The sequence below is a fragment of the Chinchilla lanigera genome, unplaced genomic scaffold (genome assembly GCF_000276665.1).
Source record: "Chinchilla lanigera isolate Chin_1 unplaced genomic scaffold, ChiLan1.0 scaffold00127, whole genome shotgun sequence".
Lineage (NCBI taxonomy): Eukaryota > Metazoa > Chordata > Mammalia > Rodentia > Chinchillidae > Chinchilla > Chinchilla lanigera.
In genome coordinates, this window is record NW_004955528.1 from 572725 (window position 1) to 583850 (window position 11126).

The 11126-nt window shown below is 56.7% G+C and overlaps 2 protein-coding genes across 9 annotated transcripts in view; one reads left to right on the forward strand and one right to left on the reverse strand.

The window, feature by feature from the left end:
* Rtel1 (regulator of telomere elongation helicase 1) overlaps positions 1–5279 on the reverse strand; it is a 46324-nt gene extending 41045 nt beyond the window's left edge. For 7 of the 8 annotated variants that reach the window (XR_001231981.1, XM_013507441.1, XM_013507440.1 and 4 more), the window contains exon 1: positions 277–436. The gene's annotated coding sequence lies outside the window, so the exon portion shown is untranslated. Of the gene's footprint in view, positions 1–276; positions 437–5188 lie in introns of those variants that run through there. The other variant, XM_013507445.1, reaches the window with a different exon arrangement.
* Positions 4812–11126, forward strand: Stmn3 (stathmin-like 3). The gene is made up of 5 exons (XM_005409953.2): positions 4812–5084; positions 8369–8464; positions 8731–8906; positions 10132–10323; positions 10759–11126. The coding sequence occupies exons 1-5, from the start codon at positions 5066–5068 to the stop codon at positions 10816–10818; spliced, it is 543 nt and encodes a 180-aa protein (XP_005410010.1). The 5' UTR covers positions 4812–5065; the 3' UTR covers positions 10819–11126.

The following is an 11126-nucleotide window of genomic DNA, read 5'->3' on the forward strand; positions in this document are numbered from 1 at the left end:
CACAGAAACAACAGGAGCCCAAGGGGGCACAGTCTGTGTGCTCTAATCAAAGTCATTCAAATCCGTGCGGCCGGGAGCAATCAATCTCTCCAGGCTTCCGTCAAATTTAGAAGCTGCGACTGACAGATGAAAACCAAAAGACCGCCGAAAGACCGGAGCCCCTAGGGCAGTGCAGCCACCGCAAGCGAGGCCTGCAGCGATCCCGAGCTCCGAGCAGCAACCCCCGCCCACGAACCGCTCCAGCAAAAAACCAGCTGTAGGACTTCCGCGACTCACAGCCCACTTGTCTCCGAGGGGAGCTTTTCCAGAACCCAGGCTTCTGCAGAACCCAGGTTTTGCAGAACACAACCGACTCTGGGAACCCCCGCGTCCTCCACCGTCAGTGGGTTCAAACTTGGCGGGAGGAGGGGAGTAGTAGGCGCTGGTCGGACTGCACTTCCGCCCTCACTTCCGGTCCGCGGCTCAGCCCTCCGGGCGGAAACCGTTCCTCAGCGGCTGAGCCCGGCCGTTCTCGGTAGCCTCACGGTCCTGCGGACTTTTGCGCAAGCTGTGCCTGGCCTCATCGCTGCCTCTTCTGTAAACAGCACCTGCATCTCCCAGAGCCTCGCCCATCTCCCCCCTCGGCATGGTTCCTGCCAGGGTCTCCATTCCTTTACCACCTCCCTCGTCCAAGCTATCGCCATTGCCCACACAACTGCGCAGGCTCCTCGCTTTCCTGCAGTTCCCGCCCTTGGCTCTCAAGAGGCATCTTTTTTACTCTTCGAGTCTAAGCCGATCGGTTTCCATTAAATCCACAAATGGCGCCGCTTGACCAGAACCACTCCGGAGAGCCCTCACCACCTCCTCTCCTTATTGTCCCCTCGGTCCAGCCTCTTTTGTAGTCAGTGTATGTCTTAGTTACTTTTCTTGTCGAGACAAAATACCCGACACAAAGACAGGCCTCTTTTTGTCCCTTATATTGTATACAGGCTACCGTGATTAAAGCAGTGCCAAGTCAATCAGACTGATTTAGTAAACCACCCACCCTTAATCCTAGCAATGCACCATGAATCTTTCACACACTCAGATCCAGCCACCTCCAAGAAGCCCCACTTATGACTGCATGAGGCTTTGGGGAGACATCTAGACACAAGGCATAACTCTGTATCTGTGTCTAGGGAGGGCCTGTCTGAATCCTTGGCACCTAGAACAAGCTGACAGAAGGGGGACCTAGGAGAGAGGGGTTGCACAGTCCTTGGGATTAGCTTAACAGTCAGAGATATTTGTACTAGGCCACCCCAACACCTCCCACAAAACACCAGGAAGAAATTATTAAGTCCACAGCCAGCAAATAATGCTTGTTTCAGAGCTTTTCCTAGGCTCTCTATAATACTCAGGTGTTTTCCAGCTGATAACACATGTGTGTGCTGCAGTCTGCCCATGCCTGTGTGTGTGAGGTCAAGCTGGGGAAGGCTCTGACACACCATATCACCATGCACCTGCTCCAGTCTGTTTCAGGCACTCTTGGTTCTTGGTCAGGAGTTAGAGAAGATGAGGTAAGACACATACTCTTGGATGGGCCACCAAGTGCAGGTTACAGTAGCATCCATGTATGTACTGACACATCTATCTGCCTGGTGATTGCTGAGATCAATTCTTTCATTCTCTACCCTTGTTTCTCTTTCCCTGGCAGGCTCAAGGGACTGTAGTCTTCTACAGTCTATGTCCGGCAGGACCAGGACATTTCTCTACCTTGTATGTTATAAAGTAGTTAGTAGATTACTCAACGCCTGAAAAAGAGCCAGGAATCCCACTCTTCACCTCTTCACCAACTATCTTCTGAGAGCAGGTATGTTCATCACCCAGAGGACTAAGGAAGAAGAGTGCAAGAGCCAGAGACTTGGCAACTTGCTGGGGCAGGACAGAAGGTGAGGATTCTGAGACCTTGAACTGTCTGGTGAGCTGCCTGGGTCACAGCAAGGTGATTCTGGCCACATCACAGATGGGGACTCTAAGGCAGCCTGCAGTATCTTGTAAACTATAACATAAAAGCCATTCTGCCAAACCTAACCTGAGATATGAGGGGTGGAGAAAGCAAAATTGACCACAGCAAAGCACTCCATAAGCAAACTGATCTCAACTAAGTCAAAAAACTTGAATTAAGCATCTGCTCCAGTAGACAAAATGCCACCTAGACCATAGGATAGATGTGAGTGGTCACCCAACATTGTGTCACAAACTGTTGAGTACAAGGAAGGGAAATACAAGGAAGGATTTGCCTTGACTAGAAGCCAGAGAAGACTGCCCTAAAGATTGGTGTGGGAAAAGTCATAATATAGGTGCGGGGAGAATCAAAGAGGTAACTGGAAATTGACAGGCCCTCCAGGATGTGAGGAGTTCAAAAAAGATAATGAAGCAGGAGCAAGGAGTGGAGGTGAGTCAAAGACCCCTGCTTCAACCAAGAATGAAATAATCTTTGCCTTGCAGGTGTCTGGGCGGTTGGGAAAGATGTAAAGGGAAGGATCTGTGCAGAGATGGATGAAAAGAAGTCTATATCTGATGCTAGGAGCCTCTTCAGTACCTCTGTCCTGTCCTTTTACTGCTGATTGACTGCCAGCCCCAACATATAGGAGGCGCTTGGCAGGCATTTGTTGCATGACTCAGCGTCCTGGTGAGGGTGCTTTTGATATGTAGGGCTCCTTCTATGAAAGGTTAGGGTTTTGGGAGATCTCCATGGGGGTCTTACATATAAACTCCCAGTTCACAAATAAACATCTTTGAATGCTTGCTTATGCACTTCCTGCAGTTGACCTTGGTAACAAGTCAAAATCTGCTCAACCCCTGGCACCATTTTGGGGCAAACATTCAGTATAGCTACTACGCGCACTATCTGTGTGCACCTACTGTGTGCCTGGTAATATGCCAGGGACTTTCTACACAACTGGTGTCCATGGCCAAGACAAGGACATCAGAGGACATGCAATGGGGAGACAGATATGATTAAAATGTATTACACACATTGAAACCTAATATTTTGTCAAATTAATAGGTACTAATAATAAGTTGGGGGTTGCTTCTCAAGGTGAGTCTGAGCCACTACAGTCCCTCGAGCCTGCCAGGGCGAGAGAAGACTGGAGGGACTGGAGGCATTAGACGGGCTATTCCTTTTGATCCTAGCCCCGCGTTCTAGCACCAAGAGCAGAGTCCCTCTGAAGAACACTGACATTAACCAGCAACAGCTGGTTGCTGGTGACCAATTCAGAGGATACAGTTGCTTCCCCTGGGATAAACACCACTGTTAGGAACAGCTCTGTGTGCTCCTCCCCACTTCCAACTCCCTCCCAGGGCTGAATTCCATTGACTGTTGCACACAAGAGTAGCTAGGTGTATGTGTGTGTGCACATAGTAGGTCGATATGCCTGCATAGCACATGACCACAAGCTCAGCAGCTCGAAACAACCCTCAGGTATGAGTCCCAAGAGTGAAACAAGACTGTCCACTGGGCTGAGTACTGTCTGGAGGGTTAGAAAGCAAATCTGCTTCCAAGCACATTCATGTTGGAAATATTTGCTTTTTTTTTGTACTGGCGAGTGAACCCGGGGCCTTTGCATTGAACTACATTCCCAGCCATTTTTCAGTTTTTATTTTGAGACAGGATCTGACTTAAGTCACTAAGTTGCCCAGGCTGGACTCAAACTTACAATCCTCCTGCCTCAGCCTCCCAGAGTGCTAGAATTACAGGATTCACTTCTTTTGTGGTTGTAGTACTGAAGTCTTGGTGGCTGGCCAGCTGGGAGCAGCTCTTATACCCTTCCCAATTGGCGCCCTCATTTCAGTAACAGAGAACCTTGCTTCCAAATGCTAAACTTCTTCAATTAGACAAAATTCTACTTTTAAAGGATTTCCATGATTAGGTCAGGCTGACTGGACAATAGTCCTGTCTTAAGGTCTCCTGTGCCATATAATGCACCTAACCTACGAGCCCAGGCCTGATGCCAGTACGTATGCTCGTGGCAGGACTCAGGGCACTTAGGTTATGTGTGACCACGAGGTGCTCCTGCTAGCCTGTGGGGTTTGCTCCACGCTAAGCTCAGTCCTTAGGTTGTCCCTGACTTTTGCCTTTCAAAACTGACCTCATCTTCCTGCAAGTCTTCTGAGGGTTCCAAGAATCTTATTCCTGGCTCTATGCCTTAACTGTCCGTAGAGCAAGCCCTTCTCCCCTGGGTCTCAGTAGTTGCACCCCTGGAATGGGAGAAGTACTCCATTGGTCTGCCTGTCTCTCTTTTTAGGGGAGGTACAGCAGGTGCCCCCCAATAAGTGCATCCACTCTGGCACATTTTTCTTCCACCCTCTGAGGCCTGGCCTGGTGGTCTCATCTCACCCTTGAGAAGCAGGGGCCCAGAGGAGTCAGAAATGTGCTCGCAGTCAAACACAGAACGACCCAGCTGGGGTGGAAACCTGCTGGATGTCATGTCAAAGCCCTTGCTCTAGGCCTCACTACTCCCAATGCCCTCTTCTCTGCCCACAACCTGCCCACCCAATGGGCACAGAGGCGATGGCCTTCCATGCCAGTGCCCACCCCCTTTCTCTCCACACAGACCTGGGCTCAGTGGCTGTCCCCAGCTGCTGCACCATCCCCATTTCTGCCCTGCCTGGCCGCCACCCGTCCAGAGACAGCCACTCCCTGGCTGGCCACCCTCTGGCAGCCTCTGTCAAGAGCTCTGTGACACCCCCTCCCCAGCAGTGGGGTCTGTGCTCCAGCCTTGACCCTGCCACGCCCACTCTGCGGAAAGGAAGCGCCACATCCCCTCAAGCCCACACAAAGCCACGCTGGGAGAGCAGCGGCCCGTGGTGGCCGCGGGCTAGGGGAGGAGCGTCTGCCGCATCCTAGATTCCCCCTTTGAGAGCTGCAGCCTCTCTTCTCCCTCCCCTCCCTCCGCTCCCTCTTTCCCTCGCCCCTCCCCTCCCCTCCCGCCGCGCCTGCACTAACCTCCTCCCCTCCCCAACACTGCAGCATTCACCGACTGCAGCTCCAGCCGCCGCCCGCCCGCCTCTCGGCCTCCGCAGCCCGGCCGCCGCCAGCACCATGGCCAGCACCGTGTCCGGTAGGTGCGGGCCTCGGGTTGCGGCGGGGCGGGTGCGGTCTCGACCGTTGTCTGGCCCGGTCTGACGCAGGTGCCGGTTATACTTCGCGTCTCCCGAGTCGCACCTTGCACAAGACGAGCCTGGGCTAGACCCGCGGGAGCTGGGGGTCCGGGCGCTAGGAGGGAACCCGATCCGCTGCGGGAAGAGGGCATCGGCGCCGCGGTGAGGGGGCTCCGGCCTGGACCGCTACCGCGCCGTGGGCCCGGGTCTCTCGAGGCGCGCGGGGGAGGGGCACAGGGCGGGACCCTCCGCAAGAGCCCCGGGGGCCGGGCGTGCCGTGCTGTGGGGGGTCGGGGCGGGGGCTGGATGGCGGGGAGGGGGGTCCGCCGTCCCCGGGCGAGAGAGTGGGGCGCACCTGCCGCGTGTAGATCCCCCACTGCAGAGCGCCCCGGCTGGGTCGCCCGGCTCCGGAGCCACCTGCCCGGGCTGGGAAGGCCAAGCAGCCGTCCTCGCTCTCCGGGGCCTGGTGGGGGAGGGGATGCTGCCTTTCCAAACCATCCCTGGACGGAGGGGTCGCCTCTCCTTACCTCCACCTGCTGCGCCCCAGACCCGCAGCTCTGGAGGAGGGATGAGGGTCGGACACAGGGCGAGTATTGGTCCGGAGGAAGCTGCAGGGTGACCTCTGGCAGGAGAGCGCCAGGCCCGGCCCCCCAACCCGCGGGATGCGCAGTCCTGTCCTCCAAGCTAGAACTGCCGGGAAGGGCGGGCCCCCTGCCCTTCTCCATTCTCCCCAGGCCCAAGAGCTGCACTCCTGGGCATTCCCTCCCGCCTCAGGGCGGATCACCGCGGTCTACCAGCTAATTCGGTTGGACCCAGCGCTTACCTCGGGCTCCAAGCACAAACTCCACCCACCCACGTGTGCCAACCCACTCCCACCCCAGACCCTGTGGGCTTGTGCACCTGCCCCCGAAGGGACTTCTTGTGTCACTGTCTACTGGGAGTCCTGTCCATCTGGGCTTCACCAACCCTGCCCACCCAGGGGTACCACCGAATGGGGCTCTGCCCTGGCCTCTGAGGGCAGCTGTGTCCCTCCATGGCCAGCAGCTGCCCGATATCCACACAGGGGCCTAGGCACAGGTCTGAGGCCACTGCAGGCGGCTGAGCCTTCCCCTTACAGTGTGGCAGTGAGGGCCCTTCTTGGAAGCCTTGGCATCTTTTGACATCCTCCACCACTCTACTCCTCAGACTTGCAGACTCCGAGTCATATTCAACTGCTTATGCAACTTGGGGTCTGACCTCCTTGTGCCGTGGGCCTTGCCCATGCCGGTTAACCTATCAGGGCCTCCCAGTCTCCATGTGGGGAGATGTTCTTTGAGCCCCTCCAGCTGCAAAAATTCAGGTCTAACTTTCTGCCTTGCACTGTAGCCAGCTCTGGCCCAGGTTTGTGCCCATCCCACATGCAGACGTCTCCTTGCTCTGTCTCTGTCCCTTGCCTATTCCTCCCTTGCCATCCTGTCCCCTCCAACTGCCCTCCCTCTTATGGCCAGGCCACAGAGCAGGTCTCACTCCCAGCTCACTCCCAGCTTTCCTGTGGGAACCTGTCCCATTAGTTCCTTGAGGTCTGATCCTGTGGACCATCAGCATAGTAGACCATCGCATAGGAGACAGCACCCCAGCAGGGTAGGCCTGTGTTGTTCCTGTGGAATGCAGTGAGTGTATTGGGCATCACTGAGATGCTAGGCCCTCATGTCTATGCTGGAATCAGCGCACAGTGACTGGACCACAGATAGCTAAATTGTTGCATTTGAAGAGCAGGCACTGTTTCTCCCTGCTTGCAGGAGTCAGAGCCACCGCTGCCAGGCACACCTTTTCTGGTTGGGCAGCAGGAACACTGCTGGTGGGCACTCAATCCAGAAGGGCAAGAGGGTGGGCTGTGATGACGAATATACAGCTTCACTGTCATTGGTGACATCTGGGCCCCAACTACCTGGATGGCCGTGAGTGTGTATCTGTCAAGAACCAAGCTTCAACTCAGTGGCCATGCTACCCTCAGGATAAATGGGGAGAAAACAGGGGTGCTGAAGTCTTCACCCAAGTTTACAGTTCAGAAAGTGCTGCCCAGCTAGGCGGGATGGTGTATGCCCAGCTCGTGGTGAACCTGAGGCAGGAGTTCAACGCCAGCCTGGGCCACGTAGTGAGAACCTGTAGAAGGGAGAGAAAGAGGGAAGGAGAGAGAGGGAGGGGGATAAGTGCTGCCCACATTCCTGCTGGCCCCAATCTTGACAGCTGTGCCAGGAAAGGAGAGGGAAAGGAAGGGGGGGTGTAGAGGCAGAGGGCTGTGAGAGTTAGAAAGATACTCAGTGACAAATAATCCTACTTAGAGAAAGAGACAGAGAGCGAGGGATGCTCCCAGAGATGTGGACAGATACAAAGAATCAGAAAGAAAAATGAACAGAGACCCAGACAGAAGGGGTGACTCAGTCTGTGTGGCCTGCTACAGCAAAACACCTCAGACTGGGTGACTTCTAAGCACTGGAGACCTGAAGGCTGGCAGTTCAAGGTCAAGGCACCAGCAGATTTGGTGTCTGGTGAGGCCTACTTCCTGGCTCATAGATGTGTCAGAAGGGCCAGAGAGGGCGTTCTCTGGAGGCTGTTCTGTGAGGGCACTGATCTCAGTCAGGAGGGCCCACCCTCATGACCCACTCACCCCCTGGCACCAGCACAAGAGGTTAGGGTTTCTACATGTGAATTCCAGGAGAACACAAACATTTAAACCTCAGGAGAGCCAGGTGTGGTGGCGCACACCTGTAATCCCAGCACTCAGGAGGCTGAGGCAGGAGGATCGTTGCAAGTTCAAGACCAACCTGGGCTACAAAGTGAGCTCAAGGCCAGCCTGAACTGCATAAGGAGACCCTGTCTCAAAAAAGACAAATAAATAAATAAATAAATAAACCTCAGGAGGTAGGGAGAAACATACAAGACAGAGATAAAGAGCAATGGGAAACAGCGAGACAGACACACACATACACACAAACAAGAGCGAGACAAACAAAGGCCAAGAGAGAGAAAGGTCAGGGAAGGGCAGAGAGACAGTGAGACAAAAACATAGAGAGAATGGTGCAAGGGACACCCAGAGCGTTAAAGTCCAGAGCCAGAAGAGATGGGGAGAAGTCAGAGATGTAGCTGCATAGCAGAAGGGAGACCCATCAGAGGCCGAGAGGCAAAAGGGAAGGTAGGACCTGGTGGGAAGACCTAGGGGCCTGGGGTGTCAGTGTGCGTGCTCACCCCGGCCTCACATCCACAGCGTACAAGGAGAAGATGAAGGAGCTGTCTGTGCTGTCGCTCATCTGCTCCTGCTTCTACTCACAGCCCCACCCCAACACCATCTACCAGTATGGCGGTGAGTGTGCCTGCACTGTGCCTCCCTGCCCTGCTCAGCCTGGCCTGCCCTTCTTATCTTTCTCACCTTGGGACCCCCTGGAACACCTTGGCCTGGCTGGCTTCTGCAGAGGGAGGTCCTGGGCGGAGGGAGCCAGGCCTGGGAACCCCCATGAACAGCTGAACTCCTTCCTTAGTCCTTGACTGGGCTCTGTGCTGGAGCCAGGCTCTCACCCTGTCACCATCCTCTGGCCTCTCTCTGAAGCCCTGACTGGTCTTGTCTTGCAGACATGGAGGTGAAACAACTGGACAAGCGAGCCTCTGGCCAGAGTTTTGAGGTCATCCTCAAGTCCCCTTCTGACCTATCCCCAGAGAGCCCTGTGCTGTCTTCTCCCCCCAAGAGGAAGGACACCTCCCTGGAGGAGCTGCGGAAGCGGCTGGAGGCCGCTGAGGAGCGGAGGAAGGCAAGGACCCCTCTTCCCATGAGTCCTGACAAAGGTGGCCAGGGCCTCATTGGTCACTTCTGATGAGGCTCCCCAGCAGGGGCTGGTCCAGGCCCCCTGCCTGGTCAAGGCTTTTGTCTGGGACATGGAAGCTTCATTCCCTGGTTCTTTTCCTGAGATGGGGAGGAAGGATGCCGAGATGGTGCCCACTGGAGGAACCACACACTTGGGGGACACCCTTGGTCATGGCAAGGGGAGGGTCAGGTGGTGGTCCTCAGGGCATGAGGCTGGGGCTGGCATCCTTTTCCAGGGCAGGGGAGTAAGAAGGAAGGCCCTCACATCTAAAGACCTTGAGCTGGGTCCTTATTCCAACCCCCCCCCCCAAGTCCCTTCAAGACCACAACAAGAAGGATGTGCTTTTGAGAGTGGGATCACGGAGCCCTAGCCCCCGGGGTAGGAACATGGCTCAGTCCCACACACAGCAAGGCCAGACTCAGCAGGACTGAGGCTTCTCAGGGTTAACCAGTGGCCCTGGAGCATGAGTGGGGTCCCAACAGCATTCAGGAGGAGGCTGAGGCACATAATTACCCCTGGGAGGCTGGTGTCCCCTGGTTCTCCTCCCAGGGCAGGCAGCCTTTCTCCTAGCAGGACCCGGCAGTGTGGCACCAACAGCCCCATTTATCCTTTCTCAGACCCTGCAGCCAGAGCCTCCGAAGTCCCCAAGCACCTAATGGTGAGTTAGGACCTGGTGTGTATCAAGCACCCACTCAGTGCTCAGTGGGCTGAGGGCTGAGAACAGGGCCTAGAAGCCCAAGAGCTCAGAGCTTGCTGTTTTGTTAATGCTTCTGGGCGGGGAGGGACAGAGGCCAGGACGGAGTCTGCCTTGCACAGGTGTCCCAGGAAGCAGGAGAGGAGCAGCTGTGGGGCAAAGGCAGCGCCACTCGGTGTGCCTGGGGCTGCGGAGCTATCCTGCCCAGGGGAGGGTGACTTTTCATTGCCGGAGCTGGGATGTCCAGGTGACCCAGAACTGCGTGGTCACCCTCGCTGACAGCCGTGGGACGGGGAGGCCCGAGCTCTTGGGACACACGCGTCGCCCACGGGCAGCAGGGCAGCGCACGGGCGCTGGGCGGAGCCGGGACGACCCTCGCAGCAGAAGTGACCCCGCGGCCGGTCCCAGCCTCGCCTGGGCTGGGGTGGAGGCCCGGGGTCCGCGCCCTCACTCGCCCCTGCCCCCGGCCCCCCGCAGACGCAGGAGGCGCAGGTGCTGAAGCAGCTGGCGGAGCGGCGGGAGCACGAGCGCGAGGTGCTGCACAAAGCGCTGGAGGAGAACAACAACTTCAGCCGCCAGGCGGAGGAGAAGCTCAACTACAAGATGGAGCTCAGCAAGGAGATCCGCGAGGCGCACCTGGCGGCGCTGCGCGAGCGCCTGCGCGAAAAGGTGGGGGGCGGGGAGTGGCGCCCCGCGCGCGGAAGCCACGCAGAAAGCTGCACTTGGCTAGAGCAGATCAGGAAACAGGCCCAGAGCGGTCCCGGTGGGACAGTCAGTGACTGCAGTCACAGATGGCGAAACCCAGACACCGGGAAGTGTTCTGAAACAGCACGCCCCAGAAGCCAACTCCAGGAAGGGTGGAGCTGCTTTCGGGGGTGGGGTCAGGGAGGCTCCCGGGGCCAGGTCCTTTCGCCCCGTCCCTGCGCACTGGCCAGCAGCGCCCCCCTGAAGCCTGAGTCCCTGTCAGCCTCCACCCCTTGACTCTGGCCTATTTGAGACCAGCCAGGTAAGGTGACCCCTATAACTGAGTCTCAAAGCAGCTGGAGGCCACGCCGCGCTCAGACCACATTTTCATCCCCCCCCCTCCCGCATTTCGTCCCGCAGGAGCTGCACGCGGCCGAGGTGCGCAGGAACAAGGAGCAGCGGGAGGAGATGTCTGGCTAAGGGGCATGGACGCTGCAGCCACACGAACACATTCGGGTTTTGTTTTTGTTCAACTCTGTCTAGATGCAAGCTTTTGTTTCTGCTGTCCCCCACCCCGCACCCCCAGCTTCACGCTTCTCTCCGCACTCTGGGCGTCCAGTCCGGTGGCTGTCAGACCAGGGGCTCTCCCTGGAGGAGCCAGCGGGGCGTGAGACATGGTCTCCCAGTTCAGACACCAGGCCAGTCATGGCTGGGCCCCCCCTACCCCCGGGTGGCCCTCTTAGTGGATGTGGTGGCAACCTTAATAAACCTAGTGGCAGTGGCACAAA